The 26,947-nt window shown below is 47.4% G+C and overlaps 2 protein-coding genes and 1 long non-coding RNA gene across 11 annotated transcripts in view; 2 read left to right on the top strand and 1 right to left on the bottom strand.

Moving 5' to 3' along the window:
* The window catches only part of ST3GAL3 (ST3 beta-galactoside alpha-2,3-sialyltransferase 3), a 270,798-nt gene extending 250,387 nt beyond the window's left edge, over positions 1-20,411 (top strand). For 5 of the 6 annotated variants that reach the window (XM_060206046.1, XM_007535285.3, XM_060206043.1 and 2 more), the window contains 3 exons: positions 11,084-11,230; positions 11,402-11,548; positions 19,374-20,411. In XM_060206046.1, coding sequence (XP_060062029.1) covers positions 11,084-11,230; positions 11,402-11,548; positions 19,374-19,463 — 384 coding nt within the window. In that variant the 3' untranslated portion in view covers positions 19,464-20,411. The remainder of the gene's footprint in view (positions 1-11,083; positions 11,231-11,401; positions 11,549-19,373) is intronic. The other variant, XM_060206044.1, reaches the window with a different exon arrangement.
* On the bottom strand, positions 16,568-22,445 carry LOC132542873 (uncharacterized). Its single transcript, XR_009553843.1, has 4 exons — positions 22,371-22,445; positions 19,188-19,375; positions 18,067-18,445; positions 16,568-16,881 (listed from the first exon to the last, which is right to left on the bottom strand). It is a non-coding gene; the product is annotated as an uncharacterized LOC132542873 (long non-coding RNA).
* A 36-nt stretch (positions 22,446-22,481) lies between these two features.
* ARTN (artemin) lies at positions 22,482-26,569 on the top strand. Of its 4 annotated transcripts, XM_060206049.1 has the most exons (6): positions 22,806-23,123; positions 23,346-23,494; positions 24,117-24,230; positions 25,023-25,084; positions 25,484-25,622; positions 25,702-26,569. In XM_060206049.1, the coding sequence occupies exons 4-6, from the start codon at positions 25,025-25,027 to the stop codon at positions 26,169-26,171; spliced, it is 669 nt and encodes a 222-aa protein (XP_060062032.1). In that variant the 5' UTR covers positions 22,806-23,123; positions 23,346-23,494; positions 24,117-24,230; positions 25,023-25,024; the 3' UTR covers positions 26,172-26,569. The 4 variants fall into 4 exon arrangements, 3 of the variants coding, with proteins under 3 accessions (XP_060062031.1, XP_060062032.1, XP_060062030.1); XM_060206048.1 differs by lacking the exons at positions 22,806-23,123; positions 24,117-24,230 and adding an exon at positions 22,482-22,561; XM_060206047.1 differs by lacking the exon at positions 24,117-24,230.
* Positions 26,570-26,947: the final 378 nt, after the last annotated feature.

Raw genomic sequence — 26,947 nt, 5'->3', positions numbered from 1 at the left:
TTAAAATTCATTCACTGTTGGGGCTAGGGAAGTGGCTCAGTACTGTATAGTACATACTTTGCAGTCATAGGGACCTGGTTTCTACCCCTAGTGCCACATGAAAACAACAAAGACAGAACAAGGTTGGTTGGTATTTGGTGTGTTCTCTCTCTTTAAAAAAGCCAAACCTGTGGTTTGGGAGGTGGCGCAGTGATAAAGCATTGGACTCTCAAGCATGAGGTCCTAAGTTCAAGTCCAGGCAGCACATGTATCTGAGTGATGTCTGGCTCTTTCTCTCTCTCCTTCTATATTTCTCATTAATAAATTTTTTCTAAAAAAAGCCAGACCTCCCACCTTCTGTACTCCATAGTGATCCTGGGCCCATGCTCCTGGAGGGATAAAGAATAGGAAAGCTTTCAAGAAAGGGGGTGGGATACAGAGTTCTGCTAGTGGGAATTGTATGGAATTGTACCCCTATTATCCTATGGTCTTGTCAATTTATAAATAAATTTTTAAAAAAATGAAATTGGTTGTGAGGGAGATAACATAACAGCTATGCAAACAGACTCATGTCAGAGGCTTGAGGTCCTAGGTTCAGTCCCTGTGCCAACATAAGCCAGAGTTTAGCAATGCTCCAGTAAAAATAAGTAAAATAAAAAGAATGAAATTTTAAAAAGAAATAAAATTGGGTCCAAGTACTGACCCTGTAATGAGAGCATGTCTTGCATACATGGGACCACATAGAAATAATCACTCTCGGGAGTCAGGCGGTAGCTCAGCGGGTTAAGCATATGTGGCACAAAGTGCAAGGACCAACAGAAGGATCCCAGTTCGCGCCCCCGGCTCCCCACCTGCAGGGGAGTCGCTTCACAGGTGATGAAACAGGCCTGCAGGTGTCTGTCTTTCTCTCCCCCCTCTGTCTTCCCCTCCTCTCTCCATTTCTCTGTCCTATCCAACAACAACAACATCAATAACAACAACAATAATAACTACAACAATAAAACAACAAGGGTAACAAAAGGGAATAAATAAATATTTTTAAAAATTAAAAAAAAGAAATAATCACTCTTAGTAGTGCTGTATGTCTTGAGTAAGTACTGCTCTTAAAATTGGGCATGCCTGGCTCTCTTCCCACCCCACTCTTTGCCATAAGAGTGTAGAGGAGTATGAAGGACCAAGAGGAAGAAGCCCATCCCAACCCATCCTCCTTTGCTAGACCATTGCTAAAGTTTCTTGTCCTAGCAATGCCAAGTTTACTACCATCCTCCTGAGGATAGAATACATATCCCTGTGCATACCCCTAAGCCAAAGAAGGACTTGTGCAGAGGCTAAAAGCATAACTTGGGTGCACAGACTGGAGATCCACACACACAGGTGTATCATACTCCTCAGATTGTGATGGGGCCAGGAGTGGGAAGAGAGACAGACAGGCTGCCCTTGCTCTCACTGTACCACTATAGCAAAGGAGTCAGCATTCTGAATTCCATATGACCTTCCAGGAAGGACAGAATATAATTTTTTTAAAGCAGCTTGATGCCTGACTTACCATTTCAAATATTTGGTATCCTAGTCATATGTTTTACATCGTATGTCTATTGGTGATCTGGCATTTGGCCTGCATGGATGTGGTGGCAGTGGCTGAGGGAAGGCTGTGTAGTCAGGGGACAGATGGTGAAAGTCACATCAAGGAATGAGAGCTTGATCTTGAACACTAACTATAGCAGAAGCTAATAAGCTGGCTTTGTGCCAAACATATAGTGTGTGTGACTTAACTGTCACAAAAATATTGATAGAGGAATGAGTCTTTGTTCCTTTGTTTAATGAGTATTAAAAATTATTGCATTTTAAACAGTAAATCAAATTTTAAAAATAGGTGAGGATAATGAGACTTAAAAGCATAAAGAATTAGCCTAAGGACAAAAACAGACTCAGAGAATAATGGGAGCAGCTCAGTCTGTCAGTGGGAATAGACTGACAGAGCTTGCAGGTAGGAGGGTGCAAAGGTATGAAGCTCTGTCAGGACTTGGGTGTTTGTTTCCTTGGTATGAGGGGGAGAGAGAGGTTAAGGGAAATTGTGGATTCAAGCTGGAATTGCTTGGGAAGAATAATCTAATGGCCATGGCAGTGGGGTCGGCAGAGGTGCCGATGGGGGACAAATCTGCTAGGTAAACAAACCTCTTGGGACATTGGTTTTTCATGGAGGGGACTGGGTCAGATGTCTTAACTGCATTTGACTGCAGTCAGTGTTTGGAGGTTTGCTGATCTATTGTGGAATATATTTGTAGAAAAAGTAAATGGGGTGTTGGGCGGTAGCACAGCGGTAAGCACATGTGGCTCGAAGCGCAAGGACTGGTGTAGGATCCCGATGCGAGCCCCCCGGCTCCCCACTTGCAGGGGAGTCGCTTCACAGGCGGTGAAGCAGGTCTGCAGGTGTCTGTCTTTCTCTCCCCCTCTCTGTCTTCCCCTCCTCTCTCCATTTCTCTCTGTCCTAACAACGACATCAGTAACACAACAGTAATAACTACAACAACAATAAAAAACAAGGGCAACAAATGGGAAAATAAATAAATAAATAGAAAAAAGTAAAAAAAAAAAAGTAAATGGTGGGAGACAGGTGGTGGTGCACCTGGTTAAGCTCAAGGACCCGCACAAAGATCCTGGTCTGAGCTTCCCTTTCCCCACCTGTAGGGAGGTGGGGGGGTCACTTCACAAGTGGTGAAGCAGGTCTACAGGTGTCTGTCTTTCTCTCCCTCTCTATCTTCCCCATCTCTCTCAATGTCTCTCTGTCCTATCAAAAAAATTAATATAAATATATATATATATGTATATATATATATATATATATATATATATATATATATATATATATCAAAAAATGGCCACGGGAGCAGTAGATTTGTAGTGCAGGCACTGAGTCCCAGTGATAACCCTGAAGGCAAAAAAAGAACAATAATAATTTTTTAAAAATTAAATGGCTTATATTTAACAAGCACTTATGTATTTCCCAAATAGTTGGTCTGGGCTAATCACTAACTGAAATGTTATGTAAACAGCCTTCATTTTGAGCTCTGCTTCATTTTGTTTATAGTTCTCTTAGTATGTCATCTTGTTCCACCTGCAGGGGAGTCGCATCACAAGTGGTGAAGCAGGTCTATAGGTGTCTATCTTTCTCTCCCGCTCTCTGTCTTCCCCTCCTCTCTCCATTTCTCTCTGTCCTATCCAACAACAACAACATCAACAATAATAACTACAACAATAAAACAACAAGGGCAACAAAGGGAATAATTAAAAAAAAAACTTTAAAGTATGTCACCTTGCTTTTCCCTCTCATTTTATGTACTATACACATAAACATTTTTGATATGATAATATATATCAGCAGAATTTTTATTTTATGGTACTGAGGGTTGAACCAAACCTCAGGCATGTGAGACCTGCACTCTACCACTGAACCACTTCCTTGCCCATAGCAGATATTTTTAAACTCCCATTGCCTCTTTTCACATCATGGCAATTGTACCATGTATTGAGATGTTTGCTCACATCTCTGTCTTGCCAACTAGATTATAAGCTTTTGAGTAAGGAAAGCAAAACCAAAAATAAAGGCCTATACTCTGAATTATCTTGACAAGCTGCCTCTGTAAGTAGTGAAAAGACAAAGATTTTTATCCCAGAGAATCTCAAGATAAGATTTTTTTTTTCAGAAACTGAAGAAAGGGAAGATGGAGGCAGAGAGAGCTAGCAGCTACTGGAATGACCCCAAGGAGTTGGTGGCCTATCCTGAGGCAAAGCAACAACACAGATGTGGACACAGCTGCCCTGCTCTTGGCTGCAGAAAGCCAGCCCATGCTCAGTCTCTGCTTCCAGAACTCTCATCTCGATGTATTGATGGCTTCTCATGTAACAGAGAGGAAAGGAAAGGCTGCAAGAGAAGAACCGTACAAGAATTCAGGAAAACATTACTGCAGGAGCTTACTGGGAAGGCACTATCCTCCCAGATGCTTCTTCCTAGTGCTCTTGGCTCTTCTGGCAAGAGCAGAGTGAGTTGCATCAGTAGGTGACTGGCAGCTCTACACAGATGAGTTAGGTCCAGACTTGATTGAGGCAGACACATTCCTGGAGGAGGAGAATTCAACCAAGAATGTAGCCCACAGCTGGCCTTGAAAGACTTGGCCATCTGAGGGCCAGCAGCATTAACTGGCTTCATAAGCCTCTATGCTGTTGTCCTGTGAGTCAGGGAAATGAAATGAGAGACCTTGGACCAAATCTGATGAGCCTTCCGGTACAAGGCTGTGTTCTGGTGGCAGACTTCACAGTGTTATCCAGCAGCAGACAGCCTCCCAGGGACCATTGCTCTTCTGAGGGAGCCAGGGCAAAGCTGACTTTCCCCTTTGAGAACTTGTTTGGAGGTTCTGATGTTCCCATTTGAATGTCTGAGTACTGGCCTCTCTGTGGCATCTTGCATTGTGGACCACACCCTCTGCTTTGCTCTCTTGGCTTCTATAACACTCACAATCACAACAGATAAGATTTATTAAACTCTTGCTATTTACCAAACACTGCAAGATGTTGTAAATCAGCACAGCATATCATTTGATCAGCCTAGCTATATGGGAAACAGGTTTCTAACCTCTGTTGTATGTGTAAAGAATCTCAGTCTTTAAAGCAATGAGATAGTATGCACCCGGCCCCACAAATGTGGAAGCAAGATGTGAGCCTAGGTTTTCCAAATTCTAAAGCCTATGACCTTCCAGTGTGTCACTCATTCCATAGTTATGATCTCTAACCATTGGCTCTCAGTCTCCTCCACCACGTCCTCTATGTCCACCTTCCACTTAGATGTTAGTGTTTCTCATCTCATCGCACCCTATGCCAGAGCTTCGTAATCTGAAGTCAGCAAATTCCTTTGACTTCAGGGACTCTCCAGCAGTAGTATGCAATATATCATGTGTGTGCCAGTGTGTGTTTTTCTGAGATGAGAAGCCATAAATTTTATTTTAGGAGACAGGCTGAGGTTTTGTTGGTACTTGATATTTTTATGGTTAGGAAATGGCAATGCCCAAATCATACCTTGGTCTTATTGCTCCTCCTTTCCCTGAGATTCCTGAGGAGGCTCTGCATTAAGAGAATGACAGATGGGGGGTAAGGGTGGTGGGGGGAGTCATCTGAATCATTCCTGGTGTGGTTCCCTGTGCCCTAATGCAGAGCTTCCTGGGTCTTGAGAGTTCCAGTTTCCCTCTCCGCACTTGTGTGTATACCTCTCCTCAGGGTGCCTTCTTACCTCGCTGAACCTGCTTTCCAGATGTGAACTGGGATGCCAGGCCCCAACCAGCATGACCTTAAAGCCCCTTGACTCCAGTCCCCAGATTTCCTGAGGTGAGAACAGGGGTGATGACAAAAGATTTGGCAGGAAGAACACTACTTTGGAGTCAGCACACTTGAAAACAAATTGTACAGTATCTAGAAGCCCAGCCCTTTCACTTGCTAGTGTCTTAAGCCACACTATAGGCTAAGGTTTTTCTGTTTTTTTTTTCTTTTGAAGTGTTTTATTTCAGCCTAGCAAAAAGTCATGTATTTATAAAGATTTGCCACAGCAATGAATCTTGACCCAGCTACATGCATGACCTTGAGCGTGTTGTCCGATTTGGGTCCTGTGCCTGTGAAGTGGGTGAAAGTGGAAGAGATATAGGTAAAGGAACTCCTGTGGAGACTAGCCCAGAACCTGGGACACACCCCCACTCCTTGCTCTTCCCACCCTTCCCAAGCTGCCCCTGCATGCACTCCTCCCCGATAGGCATGTGTGGGGCAGGTGTGGGCAGGAAGCCTGGGTGGGGAACTGTTGGGGCCCGATGAGTTCCAGTGAGGGGACAGAGCTGTCTGTGGTCCACCCCATAGACAACCACCTGCATACTTCTCGTTCCACACTGGGCCCACCCAGGAGGGGCTGCTCCACAAAGTTATGTGAGGTCTTGGCCATTTCTTTACCTTGTCTTTCCAGTCCTGCCCCACGCTAACCTCCCCTACAACCACCTCTTCTGGCCACAGGGAGAGAGGAAGCAGACCAATGGGGTCTACTCATAGGCTCACGGGGACTGGGACTCTATAGAAGAGTCTCTCTCAAAGGCCTAGTTTTGGAACTGACCCACTGGAGGACAGGTAGAATTTCCACATTCACCCCCAGGCTCTGGCCTACATAAGTGAATCAGATGGGAGCCTCTTTCTTGTGGAGCAAAGGGTCACAACATACCACTAATGTCCATCATCACAGGTGGCCAGACTGAGTCTGAATGATCCCATTCAATACTGGCAAAAACCCATATGAAAAGTAGATACTGTTAGTCTCCCTGCTTTATCCAGAGGGAAACAACATGTCCCTTTCTCACGGTCTCCACATGGTGAGTGGCTAGAGCTGAAGTTAGGTTCAGGCCTAAGGATCTTTTCTCTTGGTCTGTTCAGGCTACTGTCAGAAAGTACCAGAGACTATGTAGCTTATGAGTAACAGAAATTTACTTCCCACTGTTCTGGAGGTTGGGAATCCCAGGATCATGTTTGGTGAAAGTGTCCTGGTTCCTAGATAGCCACCTTTTCTCTATGACCACCTTCACTAAGAGTGAGCACTGTGTCACAAGGACTCTACCTTTTCAAAGGGTAATTACTTCCCAAAGGCTCCACATCCAAATGCCACCCTTAAGGCATTAAGTGTTTAGCATATGAATGGGGAGGGGGAGCATATTCAAACAGTAGTAGACCGTAACTCTGTCTTTTTAGTATATGTGCTGCCCAAGCGAGCACAAACCTTAACTCTGTCTTTTATCACTCCCCAAAGGTTAAAAAATCATCTCTACCCTGAGTCAGGAAAGACATAAGGAAGAAAGAGATACTGAATCTTGGAAAAGACAGGTAGGATAGATCAAGTGCATAGATGTGGGAATGCCACTAGAGATAGAGGGAATGCTATCAGCCTGGAGGTGTGAGAGTAAGTCCTGTGCTTTCCCACTGAGCCACCTCTCAGGCCACCAGCTCAGAGGTGTGAATTAGCAGGTAGGTACTTAAGGGGGATGAAATAGAAGCTGAGATTGAAAAATCTATGGGCAATGATGATGTAATCTGGTTTTCACGTAGACAACTAATTCTGGAACAGAGTAGGAAGTATTTTGGGAGGCAGAGACGCTCATTCAGGTACTCATTGCGTGTTTCTTAAGTAATTAGTAATTATTTTATTGTATGTCTCAGTCACTCTGCTGACTTAAGGAGTTAACAGGACAAAGGCTGTAAATGGCAAATCACTAGGATAGTCCAGTTGAAAGATGCTGAGACCTGATTAAAGTGTTAGCAGTGGGTTTTAGGGGAAGGGTGGATTTTTGAGATCCTAAGAAAATAGAGGGGGGGCACAGTAGTCCAAGTTGGGTATGTTCTTTACCACACACACTGCCTGAGGTGCCATGGCACCAGAAGATCTCTGAGGCTGAGATCTCTTTCTTTCTCTGTCACTCTGTTTAAATGAAAAGGCAGCCTAGGAACAGTAAAAGTGCATGTGCTCAACTACACACACACACACACACACACACACACACACACACACACACACACACGCACACCAAAAGAATTAGAGAACCAGTAGTAAGGATAGACTAGAGAGAAAGGAAGAGAATCTAAAATTGACTTCTAGGCTTCTGGTTTACAAGGTTGGTGGAAGAATAGAAGAGAAGGAAAACAGAGGAGTAGATCTGGGAACTCTAGAAAGAATGTTGGTTTGAACAATAAATGATTGGTTAAAGAAGTTACAGCACATCCCTGTGACAAAATCCTTAGAAGACCTAATTTGACTATCTGTAGCATTTAGTGGCACATGTGTCTTCTATAGCATTTAACAAAATCTTTATTGTAAACTTTGGAATTTTTCTTTTTTATACTTATTTATTTATTTTCCCTTTTCTTGCCCTTGTTGTTTTTTATTGTTGTTATCATTGATGTCATCATTGTTAGATAGGACAGAGAGAAGTGGAAAGAGGAGAAGACAGAGAGAGGGAGAGAAAGACAGACACCTGCAGACCTGCTTCACTGCCTGTGAAGGGACTCCCTTCAGGTGAATGAGCCAGGGGAGTGAGCAGGTGGTGAGCAGGTGGGGAGCCGGGGCCTCAAACCAGGATCCTTACACCAGTCTTTGTGCTTCGCACCACATGCGCTTAACCCACTGCGCTACCGCCCAACTCCCGGAATTTTTCTTTTTCCACTTTAATAAGTAATACTGTAATCTGTTAAAACAAAAGGTCTTCTTCATTCTGGTTGCTTTTTTTAGAAGAGAAACATTGGAGTATAACCTAAGGGTATAAACAGCTTTGAAGCTCTAAGTGCATATTGATAGAATGCTTCTTTTTTAAAAAATATTTTATTTATTTAGTTATGAGAAAGATAGGAGGAGAGAGAAATAACCAGACATCACTCTGGCACATGAGCTGCCTGGAATCAAACTCAGGACCTCATGCTTGAGAGTCCAAAGCTTTATCACTGCGCCATCTCCCGGACCACTGACAGAATGCTTTTTTAAAGATTGTTCCAATGGGCCAAAGAGATAGCTCACCAAGTAAGGTGCTTGCATCGATTGCTGTGTGTACAGCCCAGGTTCCAGCTTCAATACCACATGAGAGTTGCTATGGCACTAGAGGAAGCTTCAGTGTCTCCCCCTTTCTCTGTACCTTTCTTATCTGAAGGGGGGGAAGATGTGGCCCAGAGCAGTGAAAAGCACAAAAAAAGAAGGTTGAGGGCCCAAGTGGTGTTGTACATAATACCATGTATGAGAACCCAGGTTCAAGCACCCAGACCCCACTTTCAGGGTGAAGCTTCATAAGTAGTGGAACAGTGCTGCAGGTTTATCTCCACCTGTCTCTTTCTCCCTATCACCCTCAAAAAAGCCTGCCAGAAGCAGTGCAATCATTGTGCAGTGAGCCCCATCAATAACCTTAGTGCAACAAAAAACAGAGGAAGAGGAGGTAGAAGAGGTTATACTAAATTTTACCAGTATAGCAGTATAAGAGAGCCCTGTCTGCACCTGTCTACACAGCACTAAGATAAACACAGTATTCACATACCTGCACACACTCACATACACACAAATAAAATAATATTATTTTAATTTGCCTTTTTGTCAGCATTGAGTTTTCACTGTTAATAACATTTAATGTCCTTATCCTGCTTTTGTGGGTTCACATTGATTTTTCATAAATTTAAAAAGTACATCTTATTATTTATGGCAAAATCCCATTTTTCTTTTCCTCTTAATTTTGATTATTGTGTTGTATTTTATTTTTGCCTCCAGGGTTATCACTGGGTCTCAGTGTCTGCACAGGGAATCCACTGCTCCTGGAGGCCATTTTTCCCATTCTGTTGCCCTTGTTGTTGCTCTTGTTATTCTTGTTATTGCTATTGCTGTTGGATAAGGCAGAAAGAAATTGAGAGAGGAGGGGAAGACAGAGAGGGAGAGAGAAAGATAGACACCTGCAGACTTGCTTCACCACTTGTGAAACAACCCCCCTGCAGGTGGGGGCTCTAATAGGGGTCCTCATGCCAGTCCTTGTATTTTGTGTCATATGCACTTAAACTGCTGTGCTACCACACGGACCCCTTGATTATTATTTTTGATGTAGCACAGCACTTAAAATGTTTACAAAGTTAAAAATCTATCTTTTTATTTTCACATTGATAAAGGTTTAATAAGTTCAATGACTATATATATATATATACATATATATATAATTTCTTTGACTTTTTTGTCTTAGAATTTAGCTATTTTGTGTGCCTATGGTAGTGTTAAATTGAACCTGGGACTTCAGGGCCACAAGCACCAAAGTTTGTTTCCTAAATTTCTATGTTGTGTTGTTTCCCCAGGTCATGAGTGTTTTTTTCTAACTAGCAAATTTTCAAATATAATTCACACACACACACACACACAAAAAAGCATCTTATTCTCACTGATGCTGAATTTTACTTTAGACTTGCCTAAGTAGGCTACATGACAGATATATACACACATAGATACATAAATAGAAATCCATTTATGTTTGTCTTGTTTTATTGATCTTTGTGTTGATTCTTATCCATGCAGGACTGTTTTAATAATTATAAATTCATTATATTTATATAATTTATACAGACTCATATTTAATTTTCTCATTTTGTGGACAGTGTTTTTGTTTGCTTTGTTTTTCCATCAAATCCTTTAGATAAGCTTTTAGAATCCTTTTTTTTTTATTTAATAAAGGATTAATCAACAAAACCATAGGGTAGGAGAGGTACATTGTGGGTTGCAGAAGGTAGAAGGTCTGGCTTCTGTAATTGCTTCCCCGCTGAACATGGGCGTTGACTGGTCGGTCCATACTCCCAGTCTGCCTCTCTCTTTTTGATTTATTTTCAGAAATGCTGTTGGGGTTTTTCTTAAAATTATGTTAAGTCTACATTCCTTGGGCCAGAATTGTTAATATCAGCCTTCCCATCCAAGGGTATATTTGTCTCCCATTGATTTCAAGTCATCTTTTTATATTTCTCAAGAAAGGATTATAATGTTTTTGTGTTTTTTTCCCCACTAGCTCACATTCTGTCTTTATTTTTCAGGTTCACTTTAGAGCAATTGACTGAGAGGGCAAGGAGAGACAGCAAGAGGGAAAGCAAGCAAGCCAACCAGAGCAGATAGAAGAGGGGTACAGGCTCCTCCTGGACCCACAGTGGCTGCCAGATGGGAGGCCACTCGGTGGCTGGGTCCCCCTGTTGGCACAACAACTCCCTTAGGCGAGAACAGCACCCCAGGGCCCCACACCCTGTGCCCTTCCCTGCAACCCTGTTGGTGGACTCCATTATACACTGGCCCCACCAAATGCTCCTGACTACATACCCATCGCTGTCCACATTGTGTGTCTCCATAGCAAGTCCTCCTTGTACCAACTTTATTCCACATGCTGCAGGCAGCATACACCTGTGGCCCACCCCCCAACACACACATTCATCTTGTTTTTCCTTTGCCTGTGCATACTCTGGGGCCCAGCTACCCACATCCACCCCGTCCTAATCCATGCTGTGTTCTGACTCCTTGCCACTTCTGTTGTGTCCACAGAGCGCATCAGACGGCTTCTGGAAGTCTGTGGCTACCCGAGTGCCCAAGGAGCCTCCTGAGATTCGCATCCTCAACCCATATTTCATCCAGGAGGCCGCCTTCACCCTCATCGGACTCCCCTTCAACAATGGCCTCATGGGCCGCGGGGTGAGTTTACCAGCCCTCAGCAGAGGAAGGGGAGTGGTGTTGGGAAGGAAGGACAGGACAGCAGGGCCAGGATAGTGTGCTCAGTCCTGGGAAATGAACCTCTCTGTTCTGGGGGACCCCACTCAGACCTTTTGCTGAATCCTTTGCACCATCTGCCCTCCCTGCCTCCAGAACATCCCGACCCTCGGCAGCGTGGCTGTGACCATGGCACTACACGGCTGTGATGAGGTGGCAGTTGCAGGCTTTGGCTACGACATGAGCACACCCAATGCACCCCTGCACTACTATGAGACCGTGCGCATGGCAGCCATCAAAGAGGTGCGGGGCTGGGCCCAGGGAGGGGGTGATCCATCCCAGAGCACAAGGCCCTGGCTGAGTGAAAGAGGAAGTGGTGAAGGGATAGGACGAGGCAGTGCTGGCCCAGCTGCCCCAGTGGCCCTGCCAACAGCTGAGTGACAAGGAGCCACCCCTGCCTGCATATTCTGAGCTCTCCCTACAGTGTGGCCCCAATCCTAGCATGTCCCTTCTGCTTGAACTTCCCCTCCCTGGCCTGGACCCTGTGTCTTCTGCTCAGACTTCTGAATCAGTGGACTTCTTCCAATGTTCTGCTTATTTCACTAGCCATTTTCTCTTATTCTCTTTCTCAGTGTCCTTAGTTTCAGTTCACTCCTTAGGAATAGGCACTAGGGGGGCAGAGAACTCCCCTGGCAAGGCACTTGCATTGCCATACAAGGCCCAGGTTCAAGTATTACCACATTACATGGGAGTTCTGTGGCACTGGGGAAAGCTTTGGTGCTGTGGTGTCTCTTCCTCTCTCTGTCTCAACCCAGAAAAGTCAGTTTATAGTAGTAAAAACATGCATATATGTTGACAAAAAGGAGGAGGAGAGAGGGTGTCAGGGGTAGGTGGGCGAGGAATAAGAAATAACTAACATTAGCTAAGACTTCAATCTGGATAATCTTCTTACATTATATGTTCTCTAAGAAGTATTCATTCAGGGAGTTGGGTGGTAGCACAGAAGGTTAAGTGCAGGCAGAGCAAAGTGCAGGGACCGGCATAAGGATCCCAGTTTGAGCCCCTGGCTCCCCACCTGCAGGGGAGTCACTTTGCAAGCAGTGAAGCAGATCTGCAGGTGTCTGTCTTTCTCTCCCCCTCTCTGTCTTCCCCTCCTCTCTCCATTTCTCTCTGTCCTATCCAACAACGATGACATCAATAACAACAATAATAACTACAACAATAAAATAACAAGGGGCAACAAAAATAAATAAATAAATAAATAAATATTAAAAAAAAAAGAAGAAGTATTCATTCTTGGATGCTGGATATAGCCCACCCAATAAAACACATTTTATCTTGTGTGAGAACCAGAACTCAAGTCTCTGGCCCCACATGTGGGAGTACCATGCAAAGAGGAAATTTCACAAACAGTGGAGCAGTACTATATTGTCTCTCCTTTTCCTCTCTCCCTCTTTGTTTCTCTCTCTGTCTCTCATCCTCTTAAAAGAGAGAAAATGTAAGTGCAAGGGCTGGCTTAAGGATCCCGGTTCAAGCCTGGCCTCCCCACCTGCAGGGGGCTCGCTTCACAAGTGGTGAAGCAGGTCTGCAGGTGTCTATCTTTCTCTCCCCCTCTTTGTCTTCTCCTCCTCTCTCCATTTCTCTCCGTTCTATCCAATAACAATGACATCAATAACAATAAAACAGCAACAGCAACAAAAAATAAATAAATATTTTTTTAAAAAAAGAGAGAGAAAATGTGTCCACCAGGAGCAGTGGACTTATGTAGGCAGGAAGTCCCAGCAATAACCTGGTGGCCAGAGAGAGAAAGATTTACATCCTCATCCATGACTTTAGTTACGTCTGTATTACTTTATTTATTTACTTTTGGTTCATTCAGGCTTCCACAAGATATGAAAGTCGTTTTCGGGATATAGGAGAGACTTGAGAACCTCTTGGGAACCCAGGAACAGCTTTACACTGGACCTGCTGTTGCCTTGAGTGGGGTTCAAGAGTAGGACACTCACCCTGGGCACAGGAAACTCCAGAACTCTGTTTCCCCTCAGAAGCACCTCCTGGTTACTAGACCCCTGGGAGCTTCCCATCTCTGCCTCTCTCCATGCTATTTCTCCTGCTTCTTTCCCCCCTGCCAGCACCTGCCCCACTCTGCTCTCACCTGCCTCCTAGACTCTGTTCACTTGTTTCTTTGTCACTCACAGATTCCTCTTAGGTAAGCTTCATGGAAAGGTTTGAGGTGGGGTAAGAGGCTATAGACAGGAGCAGTAGCCAGGTTGTGGTGGACATTTCCTGCCAGGGCTAGGAATTTGGCCTTCACTCTGAAGGTAGGAGGGAGTCATGGAAGAGCGTTAGGATACAGATTAGCATATATTTGGATCACTGTGGCAGCCACACAAAAGAGAGGGGTACAAGGCAAGAAGAGATGCCAATAGGTAGTTCAGGCAAGAGGTGAAGACCCTGGACTGGAACTGACCGGTGACAATGCGAGGACAGAGGTAAGAAATGGGGTGTTAGGAACTGGGCAGTGGTGCACATGGTAGAACGCACATTACCATGCACAAGGACCCAGGTTCAAACACCTGGTCCCTACCTGCAGGGGAGAAACTTCATAAGCAATGGGACAGGGCTGCAGATGTCTCTCTTTCTTTCTACCTCTCTCTCCTTATTTCTCTCTCTGTCTCTATAAAAAAAAAGAAAGGGGGCAAGCGGTGGCACACCTAGTTAAGCACTCACATTAAAATGTTCAAGGACCCAAGTATAAGCCCCTGCAGAGGGAAAGCTTCATGAGTGGTGAATCAGGGCTACAGGTGTCTGTCTTTCTCTTCCTCTTGTCTCTTCCCTCTCAATTTCTCTGTCTCTATCCAATAAAAAAAATTTTTTTTTTTGTTTTAAGCTACTGGAAACAGTAGAATTAATGAGTAGGCTCCCAGCCCCAGTGATAGATAGCACTGGTAGATAAATAAATAAATAGATAAATAAATAAATAAATAAATAAATAAATAAATAAATAAATGGGGGGTTGTATCAACAAAGCATCACCTTTCTGTAGGATGCTGAGGAAAGAGCACAGGCTATGAAATCAGATCACCTAGGTCAGAGCCTGGCTCCATGCCTCCCTTCCCTTATCAGGCTAATGATGGCACCTGCCTCCTACATCTGGAAGAGACTAGATGGGATAACGATTTAAAAGGCCTGGCTCACAGTCAGGACCTATAAATGTTAGCAAGTGATACTAATGTTTTTACCTGTCTTTGACAGCCTCCTGGAATTCACTGAAAGTGTCTGGGTTTAGAATCCCTGTTCTCACTCAAGGTGTCTTCAGTAGTCAAGTCAGCATCCTGGCCTCACCATTGCTTCACCTCCACTTAACTAGTCAGCCCCTTTATTAGGCCCAGCTGCAGTGCATAGGGTGTGAACAAATGCAAGTGACATAAGAGGGCTGGCAAAATAGCTCACCTGATGTGGCATGTGCCTGACCCAGGTCTGATCCTAGGGAGATATATATCAACCCAGAACAGTGAAACCCCAGCAGTGACAAAAATAAATAAGTAAAGCAAGGATGCAATGCCAGGGGAATACATCAAGGTTGGCAGTGTAATACCTAACGGAGGCAGTGTGAAAGTAGGAATAAATTAGGAAGTTGTGATTCCTGGAGCTCTGAGGAACAGGGTTCCAAGGAGGCAGTGTCTCCACTGCCCAGAAGCTCAGAATGTTCAGTAAGGTAAAAATGTCACTAATTTTTCTCTAAAAGATAAGGGCTGTATTTATTATTATAACATCATTATCACATCTAAGAAAATAAATAAGAGTTAGGGAAGTAGCAGAATGATTATGTAAAAGACATTCTTGCCTGAGGCTTTGAGATCCCAAATTCAATCCTCAGAGCCACCATAAATAGAGGACCAGTATGTAGCCATCAGGCATGTCAGCCAGAAGTCCCTGCCAACTGTAATTAAAGGAGTGATGGTGTGGGACCCAGGCCACAGTAGCTTTACAGTGAGTGAGGCCAATACACATCACAGAGTGGTGTGGTCATCACTGCATAGGAAGCCAGGAGGAGAAGGTAGGAGAGACCCATTTGGTCCTTGGAGCCAAAAGGTCCACACTGGAGTCTGCCACTCAGCAGAACACACAGGGCTGAAATGTTGATTGGAGTCATGAGCACGGTTGCTTCTTCCAGCACAGGGCAGGCCTGGGGTGAGCAGCACAGAGCCAAGACAGAGCCCAAGGGTGCCAACACTTAACAATGTGGCAAGGGAAAAGTGAAAACTCTTATAGAACTGTCAGAGGAAGGGTTCTTCCTAAGAATGTGGATTGTGAAGTAGGTTGAACATTGGGGCCTCAGGACCACCAGGATGCTGTGCCAGTACAGAACCAGCAAAGACAGTGCAGTGCAGTGAGTGCTGGGAAACTCCTTTGTGTCAGGAGGAAAGAGGAAACAGGAAAAGTGTACCGGTGAGATGGTGTCACCTGGTCACACACCACAACCCAGGGCCAGCTTTATTTAATTCTTTTATTGGGGGTGGGGGAGATAGCATAATGGTTATGCAAAAAATATATATCAAGTGTACTCTCATAAGAAAAGAATCGCTTCCCCAGTTATCAGCATATGACCAGTTCTTCATCCATTCTTCCTCATGCTCCTCCTCCCCACTGATTATTCAGAAGCAGGTCTCAGATACCATTCCATTCCTGCCATAAAAAATGTCATTAGTTTTCTCTAAAAGATAAGGACTGTGTTTTTATTATTATAACATCATTATCACACCTAAAATAAATAAATAAATAAAGCCAGGGAGATAGTAGGATGTTTATGCAAACGACATTCTTGCCTGAGGCTTTGAGATCCCAGATTCAGTTCCCAGTGTCACCATAAACCAGAGTTGAGTAGCACTCTGGTTTAAAAATAAAATACAGGGAGTTGAGTGGTAGTACACATGGCGTAAGTTACAAGAACCGGACTAAGGATCCTGGTTTGAGCCCCCGGTTCCCCACCTGCAGGAGAATCGCTTTACAGGTGGTGAAGCAGGTCTGCAGGTGTCTATCTTTCTCTCCCCGTCTCTGTCTCCTCCACCTCTCCATTTCTCTCTGTCCTATGCAACAACAACAACATCAATAATAACTACAACAATGAGACAACTAGAGCAACAAAAGATAATGAATAAATAAATAAAATTAAAATAAAATACAATGGGGGTGGAGAGATAGCATAATGGTTATGTAAAAAAAAAAAAAAAACTTTCATGCCTGAAGCACCCAAGGTTCCAAGTTCCATTCCCAGTACTACCATAAGCCAGAGCTGAACTGTGCTCTGGTAAAATAATAATAGTTGTTATTATTATTAATTTTATTAATAAAAACTAGCAATAATTTCTTTTTTATTGGGAAATTAATGTTTTACATTTGACAATGAATACAATAGTTTTTGTACATGCATAACATTTCCCAGTTTTCTATATAACAATACAACCCCACTAGGTCCTCTGTCATCCTTTTTGAACCTGTATTCTCCCACCCACCCACCCCAGAGTCTTTTACTTTGGTGCAATATGCCAATAATAATTTCTTGATATCATCATATACCCAGTTCTCTGGTTCCTAGTGGAGGTCATTGGCCTTGCGGGTGTTGTTTCTTCTTCCTGAGAATGATGAAATATGGGACAAATAAAGAGTGCTTTGCTTCATTTGCTTGGATACTGACCCTACCACTCTTCCAAGCTGCAATGTTCTTACCTATAAAATACAATTCAGGTGGTCCGGGAGGTGGCGCAGTGGATAAGGCTTTGGACTCTCAAGCATGAGGTCCCGAGTTCAATCCCCAGCAGTACATGTACCAGAGTGATGTCTGGCTCTTTCTCTGTCTCCTGTCATTTCTCATGAATAAATAAATAAAATATTAAAAAAAAAACAAAAACAATTCAGGGCCTGGGAGGTAACGCACTGGGTTAGGCTCACATAGTACGAAGTGCAAGGACCCAAGCAAGGATCTCAGTTTGAGCCCTCAGCTCCCCACCCACAGAGGGGTCACTCCACAGGCAGTGAAGCAGGCCTGCAGGTGTCTTATCTCTCTCTCTCTCTCTCTCTCTCTCTCTCTCTCTAATCTCCTCACTCCTCTCTCAATTTCTCTCTGTCCTATTTTTAAAAATGGAAAAATTGACCTCTAGGAGCAGTGGATTCGTAGTGTCGGCACTTGAGCTGAATCGATTAACTCTGGAGGCAAAATTCTTTCATTCATTCATTCATTCATTGAAATACGATTCTGAAATAGTTTAACTGAATAGTGAGCTGCTTTGCTTTGAGCCTAGCCCCCCACAGTGATGAAGGGAGCTTTGATGTGGTATCTCTCTTTCTCTGCCCCTCTCTTCCACTCCCCCTCTCCCTCTTTCACTTCTTCAGTCTAAAAAAGTCATGCTGGTGTTGCAAAGCCTCTGGATATAATTAAAAAAACTGTCTGGGGATTGGGTAGTAGCGCAGTGGGTTAAGCGCACATGGCATGAAGCTCAAGGACCGGCTTAAGGATCCGGGTTCAAGCCCCTGGCTCCCCACCTGCAGGGGGGTCACTTTGGAAGCGGTGAAGAAGCAGGTCTGCAGGTGTTTATCTTCTCTCCCCCTCTCTGTCGACTCCTCTGTCGACTTCTCTCTGTCTTATCCAACAACAATGACATCAATAACCACAACAATGATAAAACAGGGGCAAAAAAAGGGGGAATGGCCTCCAGGAGCAGTGGATTTGTGGTGCAGGCACCAAGCCCAGCAATAACGGGGGGGAGGGGGCGACTATCTAATTCCATTCAGCAAATATTTATTGAACACCTACTTTATACCTTTAAGAAAGTTAGCAGATGACAGAGTATAATAATAGAATCCTCAAGAGAACTGGGGCTTTCAGGCCAGCTGTGCAGACCCAGCAGTAGATTGAGGAGTACCTACCTGCCCACCTTTAGGCACTGTGGAGTGGAGTGGGTGGGAGTCATCACTTGGGAGTGTGTCTGGGAAACACTGTCCTTAGTGCAGCCAAGTCTGTGACTAGTACAAGACGTTGAAGGGAATATTCAGATAAGAGGAATATAGGGAATTGTGTCTGAGTTTCAGATAGCAAAAGCCTGGAAGGTTGGGCAGAGATGATTAGATCAGATGTTCAGAGCTATCAGTTCTCAGCAAGAGTAAATATTGCCTGATAATATCACCACAGTAAGGTTGGAGCTGTCAAATGCAACAGAGAAATCAGTTATATATAAACTATGGTAAAGCTATTGGTTTTCATTCATTTGTTCATCTAATCAGTTATTCCATTGTGGTGTGTGTGTGTGTGTGTGTGTGTGTGTGTGTGTGTGTGTGTGTGTGTGTGTGTCTGTGTTGGGGATCAAATCCATGGCCTCATATGTGCCCAACACATATTCTACCACTGAGCTACATCTCTGGCCCCCTTTTTTCATTCTTGAGAAACTTAACTATCAAGGCTTCCTGGTGAGAGCTCTGGAGAAATAAAGATTCTGTACCTGGGCCCTATCTTCTGGAAAGCACTGGAAGACAGCATCTTCCCTGTGATTTCTACCTTGACAGGAAGATTAGCCTCTTGTCCTCAGGCCTCTGGCTCAGAGCTAAGAGTCAGGGTTTCCTCGGCTGCCCTAGGCCTGCAGAGCGGATTGCATCAGGACAGAATGACTAAGCCACCCCACCCCTGGGGCCAGGGCCAGAGCTAAGTGACTCACACTACCTGTCCTCTGAGTGCCTAGAACCTAGGTGCCACACATGGGGGTGATGGGGAGAAGGCTGGAGTCTGTGGGAACAAGTTTGGAAAGCTTAACATCTCCTCCAACTTGGATGAATGAGTTAAGAGGCACAGTTCCCTTGGGATGGGGAAAGGGATTAGAAGATTCTTTTCTCCAGCTCTTGAGAAAGGAGGAGGGTGAGGTGTGGCACTACTAGAGTGGTAGCATCATACCTTATTGGCACAAATGATGACAGGTGTCTGCCCGCTGGTTTCCCACAGTCACAGAGCATCAGAAGGTAGCAGTCAGGAAAGAACACTGAGCCCTGGGCAGAAGATGCAGTAAAGCCTTTAGCAGGGCTCTGGTTCAGCAGCCTACTGGCTCCCCAACTGACCTCTTCTCCTTCTGCTTCCTTTCAGTCCTGGACACACAATATTCAGCGTGAGAAAGAGTTTCTGAGGAAGCTAGTAAAAGCCCGTGTCATCACTGACCTAACCAGTGGCATCTGAGGTGGGCCCAGCACACAGCCACAGAGGTCCAGGCCCCTCCAGGAACAAGGAGCAGTTGCCACCACCTGCCTACTTGATTGGCCTCAGTCTGGCTCTGCCTGAAAGGCACAGGAGTCTTCAGACCCAGAGAAGGATAGTGCCAAGTGATCCCCGGGCTGGTGAGGCCATGGCAGGGCAGCCAGAGCTGTGTCTGCTCAGAGACCAGCACTCAGCCTCACTCTCAGTCTGGATCCTTGAAGCCAGAAGGCCAAGAGGCCTCTGGCTGTGCCCAGCAGGCCCCACATGCAGGAGGTGGGACATTCAGCAGCAGGGCCGCTGCCGGAATCATTTCTCCAATCAGTGTTTGGTGTATTATCATTTTGTGAATTCGGGTTGGGGGGAGGGGAGGGATAATTTATTTTTAAATAAGGTTGGAGATGTCACATTGGATCTACTTGCTGTGCAGAAAGAGGCCCACTAGAGGGCCCATCAGGCAGTGATACCAACAGGGTCCTGCAGAGTGGGAATACCATGACTAGCTGGACCCTACTCTGGGGCTGCAGGAGAGGAACAAGTTGTCTGTCATGCCAGGCCCTTCCAGCCCACAACACTGTTTGGCCTTTCTTGGGGTTTTCCTGCTCACAAGCCCCTAACTATCCCACAGCACAACCCTGGAACCATCCTTTAAGACAATAAGATAGTCTCCAGGCTAGTACAGTGAACTCCAGGGCTTAGGAGTTGAGGCCTGGCCCAGCCCATGGGGCTAGCCCCCTCCCCAGCTGCAACTGATCCACAGGACATTGCCCCCCACATCTGGAGTGGACCATCTGGGCAGGTTTCAGCAATGAGGCTGTTAGACCATTGGGTTCTGCCTTTAACCTGGAACAGAGGGAACAGTGCGAGAACCTTACCCAGGCTGTGGCAGCCTATGGAACAGCCGTCATGGAAGCAATAAAGCTCTTCCCTGAACCTGGCCTCCTCTCTTTCTGAGTTTCAGGGTGGGGGGTGGGAGCAGGGGTTGGGTGAGGTGACACAAGAATCTGGGACTTTGGCAGCTATACTAAACTCATTAGCACTCCAGCCCACAGATTCCCATGTCCCTTTCACACCTAAATAGCCACCTAGGAGCCTTCTGGAACCTCTCCCACTGCACACCCTTTGTTTAAGAGAAGCAGACCAGGGGTGTCAGGGCACAGCCCAGAATATATCTGGCTGCCTCCCAAAGGAGCCAGAGGGCAGGGATTGATGCCAACAGACTAGCACAATACCTTTGGGCCCCCGCAGTCTCAACTTAGAAGGACAGAATCCCATAGACATGAGAGACACTCCTGAGCCCACCAAACAGAGAGGTCCACATACCTTCCACTGTCCCCCTGGTGCTCCTGGTCAAGCCCTAGCAATAACATACACCCTCTCCCTGTGGCTCCTGTTCCACACAGCCCAGCTCTAGGTACCCTGGGTCAAACTTTAGAAAGGACACCCCCTACCACCACCACCATCTCACCTCCTTAGCACTCTGGAATATGACCCCATTCTTGCCTAGCATTCCCAACGGGCCTGAGATGGAGCAAACCTACATGCAGCCAAGGCTGTGGAGCCTTGTTGTGACAGAAAGCATGGCTGGCCTGTTCCCTGCCCCTAAAACCCAAGAGTTCTGGCAATTACAGCTCCCCCCCACACACACACACTGCTTCCTGTCCCCTTAAGGAACCCTAAGGATAGAGCCTGGCCACCATAAAGACCACTGGTTTCCCATCCCCCTCCCCCCCAATTGCTATAATGGGTCTAAGCTGCTTTATCTGAGGGGGAAAGGTGGTGATTGAGGTGGTGATTGAAAGGTGGTGGTGAGCAAATTCAGGAACTCCCTTCAGATTGTGCTGGAAGCGGGTACAGTGGCACAAAATCCCACACTCTGCACTCTGAAAAGTGCTCACCAGTGCTGTACAGGGTACTAGCTGCAGCGAAGCTTTGAGGAAGTCACCCTCACTGGGTAGCAGGTGGTGGCAGAGAGCAGAGCTTGACCTCCTATCTCCCTGAGGTCTGTCAAACCCTCAGTAACCACAGCCAGCAGCAGTCCTTTGCTTTTTGGAATGCATGGAAAATGCTCTCTCAAAGCTACAGTCCTTAGTCCTGGCACACACCAACATCACCTGTGCCGACTCAGAAACCTGCACACGCCACCTCTAGGTGCCGATTCAGGTCTGAAGCCAGGACTGGGGTGGAGCCCGGATGTGGGTAATTTTAAAAGGTCCACAGGTGGTTCTGATGCATAGCAGGGGATTTGCTGGTCCACACACGCTCCCCTAAGCATTCATCCCCACCCAAGGCTTCCAATCATCAATTGCTTGACAATTCTGGAAATTGATATCTCCAGTCCAGCCCCTGGCTACAAATTCAATTGTTTCCTAAAATCTCTGCTAGGATTATCAACAAGGCCTTCCAACTCAGCATGTATGACAGTGAATTCCTGATCTCCTGTCCTTTATGTGTCCTTATAGGGAGTCTCAACTTACAGAACACATCCACCATGAAACTGCCAAAGGAAGGTCTGTGTTCTCCCTATCTCCTTACTCTGTCCAGTCAAGCACCAACTGAGTTTGTTTGTTTTGGTGTTTTAACGTGTGGTATGGAAGAACAAGGCTCTTCCCACAACTCCTCTCTCCCCCTGCAGCCTCCTGACACCACCCTTTCTCATTTTCAAACCATCTTTCCTCCTTGTAGCCAGACTCAGTCATGGAAATGCCTATGATCATACAATATTCTCCAGCCTGAAAACCCCAGTGTCACTGGGACAAAGTTCAGACTCCCTAGGATGATATACAGGAACTGGCCTTTCCTTCCCTCCATCCACATTACTCATTCACCCTCCACCCCACCTGTCAAATTGCCATTAACTAGGCATCTGAAATCCTACCCTCCAGCTCCTACCTCAAACATCCGTGCAAAGGTTCCTCCCCTTCTTCAGCCCCCAGCGCACACTCCTACCACCCCTGCCTGCCTGTGAGTGGGTTGGGTAAGCAGTCCCATCTGCAGGTGTGTCTTTACTCTAAGCCCCAGGCAGTGCAGGAGGAGAGCGACGGGGCCGCAGAGCAAGACCAGACTTCAAAAGCGCCAGTGCAGTGTGCAGCAGGATGTTCCAAGGGTATATTAAGAGAAGAAACTAGCAGTGGAGGAGAGAACAATCACTGTAGGGCAGCCACCCAGACCGTGAGTTGAGGCAGCCCAACCCTAAAGGCTGGTGGCCCAAGATAGGACCCGCAGGTCCCCTCCCTCCCCACCCTCTCTCCCGCCCGCCCTCAGTCCGGCCTCCCAACTCCCTACTTGGAGTGCCTACAAACTGAACGCCCAGCTTCCTTGCCTCTCTGCTGCTTGTCTTCCCAAGCAGTATCTCCTCCCTACTCTACCGTGGTGGGGTCTAGTGAATCCAGGGGGAGATCAGATCCTAAGGGTAGAGTAGCCAGGTGAGCCCTAAAAGGTGGGGCGGGGCGGGGGTGCTCTGGGCCCCACCCCAGGATCGGGTGACGCCGGGGCTGGAATTTGACACCGGACGGCGGCAGGCATGAGGCTGCTGAGGGATGGAGTTGGGCCCGGCCCCCAGATGCGGCCCACGGGCTCTGCCGGCAGCAGGTCCCTGGGGCCCCAGCCCTCGCTGAGTCCAGGACCCAGAGAGCTGCATATTCGGTAAGCCAACCCGCTGTCCACCCCTTGTCCCAGTCCTGGGGCTGGGGGACCGGGCAGGATGGTCACACACACCCCTCCTTCATCACATCCTCCTCCTCCTAGGCCTGCTGTTGTGCAGCTCTCCACCCCTCTCACCTCCCCCCCTCAGTCCATCTAGTCGGTTATCTGAGGGCGGGAGCCCTGCCGGCCCACTGTAACGTGAGGCTTCTGCTGCTACTACAGGGCACAGACTGGCTGCCAAGGCCACGCTTTTGGCTAAAGAGGTGCTGCCAGGTGCACAGCCCTGGGCATATGTCTTTAGAGCTGCAGGGAGAGACCCAGCACTGATCCCAGGACAGGTGCCTAGAAGAACAGAGCACAGGACCTCCATGGTGAGTAGTGTGTTGGCAGATTGGGAAGCAAAAGCTGGAGAATCAAGTGGCCCCTAACTTTAGGAGAAAGTGAGGGCCTGAGCTGCCTTCAAGGAACCTACTCCTGGGTGCCCTCTAGTGTTGGGGGCCTTAATGCTGCTTTACTGTGCTTTCCCTCCATCAGTGAGAACAACCACTGGAGGGGCCCTGTGTCTAGTTAACTTGACCCTGGATGAGAAGGCCCAGGGGTGTCTGACCACCTGTATGCAAACAGTCATATGCAAGGGGATGGGGTGGAGGGGACACATGGGAGCCAAGATCAGGCCAGCTAATGAAGCTATGAGGGCCCAGGGACTCTAGATGGTGTTTTGGAGAATGTCAACCAGTAAAGGGGGAGAGGGAGTCACCAAGGCCAGTATGGGTTAGCAAGGCTGGCAGGGCTCAGGAAAAATTCATAGAGTAAACTTCTAGAAGAAAGGTCACTGTCAGAGCCACAAGAAGCTGTAAGAAGGGGACCACCTGGACCAAAGCAAATTGACTTAGTTCTGTAAGATCAGGCTAGGGCAAAGTCCTGGCTGATTTTCCTGGGAGTTACTCAAGCCTGAGTCTGGCTGGGGGTAGAGAAAGCCCACCCCTCTTTCAGTCTGCAGACTTGGCAAATGCTGCTCCCTGGTGGTCATAAGAAGCCATAGACCAGGCCCCATGTTCCTCCTGAGCCCATCAGTCTTCACCATCTGCAAGTTCTTGTGAGACACAGGTAACTAGAAAAAGAAAATTTAGGTTTCTCTGGTTCCACACAGAAATCACAGGGGATCAAAAAACTCAGTGTGCAGGTGAGAGACAGCATAATGGTTATTCAAAAATCTTTCATGCCTGAGGCTCAGAAAAGTCCCAGGTTCAATCCTCTACACCACCATAAGCCAAAGCTGAGATGTACTCTGAAAAAAAAAAAAAAAAAAAAGATAACCCTCTGAGTACTGGAGAGGCAACATAGGCATGGGTCTCACTATCATTAGACAACACTCAGGTCAATCAGCAGGTACTCTAAATCTTCTCCTCTTCTGTGGTATGGAGAAGGTTTTCTGTAGGATCAAGGATGTCCAACAACTCCTTCCTCCAACCAGTCCTAGCAGATCCAGCCCTGCAACGCAGAGCAGGAAGGTCCTGGGAAAAAAGAGGGCACCTACACACACACACACACTTCAGATCTGTGTGGGTCTGGATTTATAATCCTTGGCAATTACTGAGTTTTTCTAAGTCTGGTTTGCTCATGTACAAAATAGGACGATAGTGTTTGTCTCATGGAGTTGTGATGACTAAAACGGGGAACAGGTGCAAAGCATCAACACATAGTTAGGTTCTTGATGCTGTTACCTCTCCTCCCGAATCCAATCCAACAACTCAAGTCATCTGTTCCTCGCCTGGAACAATTGAAGTAGTGGGATGACCTGTTCAAAAGATAACTCACCTCTCAATATTCCAAGCTGCCTCAAAAGGAGGGTGGGGGAACAAGTCAACAGAGGCTGATGAGAGCTCCTGATGTTGACAGAGATGGAACCTGCACGAGGAGGCCCTTCTGCACTACCCCATCAGCCTGGGCCTAGACGACAGGTGAGTGGGCAGGGTGAATGTGGAAGAGAAAGCGGTCAGGGAGGGACAAGGAGTATGGGAAGCTCAGTGCCTTGGGTGTCTTTTCTTTTCGAAGCACTGGACCCATTACTCCCCAGGGGCAGCCCATCCTGAGCTCTCCCACCCAACCAGGAACCCATCCTGTCTTCCCTTATCCTGTATTTATTTTTTTCATTGCAGAGAGACAGAGCGAACTACAGGGGGAAAGGGAGACAGAGAGGGAAAGAGAAAAACCTGCAGCACTGCTTCACCACTGTGAAGCTTCCCCCTACAGGTGGGGAGTGGGGACTTGAACCCCAGGCTTACGCATGGTAAGGTGTGCTCAGCCAGGAGCACCACCACCCGGTGCCTCCCTCCTGAAGCCCGCCTGTCTCTGAGCAGCCGGCCCTGTGGCCGACCTTGGCCGCTCTGGCCCTGCTGAGCAGCGTCACCGAGTCGTCCCTGGGCCCCGCGCCCCGAAACCCGGTCACCCGCGAAGTCCCTGCGCTGGTCCTGGCGCCCCCCGCCGAACACCTGCCAGGTAGGTGAACTTCAACCACGCGGTGCCGGGTGGGGGCAGGACTGGGCTGGGACCCTGCCAGTGATCCATCTCCTTGCAGGGGGCCGCGCCGCCCGTCTGTGCGGGGGGAGAGCCCGGCGGCCGCCGCCCCCGCCGCCCCGGGCCGCGCCGCCCTCGCCCTCGCCCGCGCCCTCGCCCGCACCGTCCCGCGGGGACCGCATCGCGCGCGCCAGGAGCCGAGGGAGGCGCGCGCGGGTCCCGGGGGCGCGGGGCTGCCGCCTCCGTTCGCAGCTGGTGCCAGTAAGCGCTCTCGGCCTGGGCCACAGCTCAGCTGAGCTGGTGCGCTTCCGCTTCTGCAGCGGCTCTTGCCGCCGCGCGCGCTCCCCGCATGACCTCAGCCTGGCCAGCCTCCTGCAATCCGGGGTCCTGCGGCCGCCCCCCGGCGCCCGGCCAGACACCCAGCCCTGCTGCCGCCCCACGCGCTACGAGGCCGTCTCCTTCATGGACGTCAACAGCACCTGGAGGACTGTGGACCGGCTGTCCGCCACTGCTTGCGGCTGCCTGAGCTGAGGACCAGCTCCCAGGCTCACAGACTGGACCGCATGGCATCCTGCCTGGAAGGCGCCTGGTGTTTTGCCACAGAGGGAGGCCTCAGCCCTGGAGAGACAGAGGCAGGACTGACCAGTGGGCCTGCCAGGCCCTCACCCTTAGAGTGCAGACACTAAAGAGCTCCAAGATGAAGACCTTAGGACCCACTTCTCAAACTCTGGGCACTAGCCAGGCAAAAGACTCCTCTGGACAAACCCAGCATTGCCTGAGCTCTCAGTCTCTGCTTAGGCCCTGGGGGAGAAAATTTGGAAGAGATGCATTGCAATGTTATCGCTGAAGTGCCTGTGCTGGAGCAGGCAGGCCTTGGACTCAGTCCTGGGAGCTGGAGCCCTATTTATTATTTCTAAGTTATTTATTTACTTCTGTCGTTTGTCAGCTCTTTTCCTGGACAGTAGGGGTTGGGTGGGTTGAAATTATGTGAACCCTAGGCCCTGGAGTCGTATGCACAATTTCAGATGACTCAGTAAACACAAGCTTGGCCTCATTGCCAACTGCTTGACCCCCACCCCAAAGCTCTGGGACAGGGGGGCCAGGGAATGCAGGCAGAATGGGGTGGCAATGGTGCAATGCACTAGTCCCAAAAGGACAGGTCACAACCACCTACACAGTCCCCAGCAGTGGAGCCTTGCTAGTAGTTAAAGACATGAAACCACACATCTACTCAGCCTCCCTCACCCCCAGTATCATTCAGCAGTGTCCTGTTCTCCAGGGCACCCTGACAGATATATCCACTGCCT

The sequence above is a fragment of the Erinaceus europaeus genome, chromosome 13, assembly GCF_950295315.1.
Source record: "Erinaceus europaeus chromosome 13, mEriEur2.1, whole genome shotgun sequence".
NCBI lineage: Eukaryota > Metazoa > Chordata > Mammalia > Eulipotyphla > Erinaceidae > Erinaceus > Erinaceus europaeus.
Note: the sequence above shows the minus strand (reverse complement) of the source record. Positions and strands in the feature narration are given on the sequence as shown.

Excerpts from the sequence above, each read along its gene's own strand:
- ARTN (XM_060206048.1), top strand. The coding sequence starts at position 25,025 with ATGGAACCTGCACGAGGAGGCCCTTCTGCACTACCCCATCAGCCTGGG. Across the intron at positions 25,085-25,483 it reads AGCCTGGGCCTAGACGACAG|CCGGCCCTGTGGCCGACCTT; the intron begins GTGAGTGGGCAG and ends GTCTCTGAGCAG. Across the intron at positions 25,623-25,701 it reads CCCCGCCGAACACCTGCCAG|GGGGCCGCGCCGCCCGTCTG; the intron begins GTAGGTGAACTT and ends ATCTCCTTGCAG.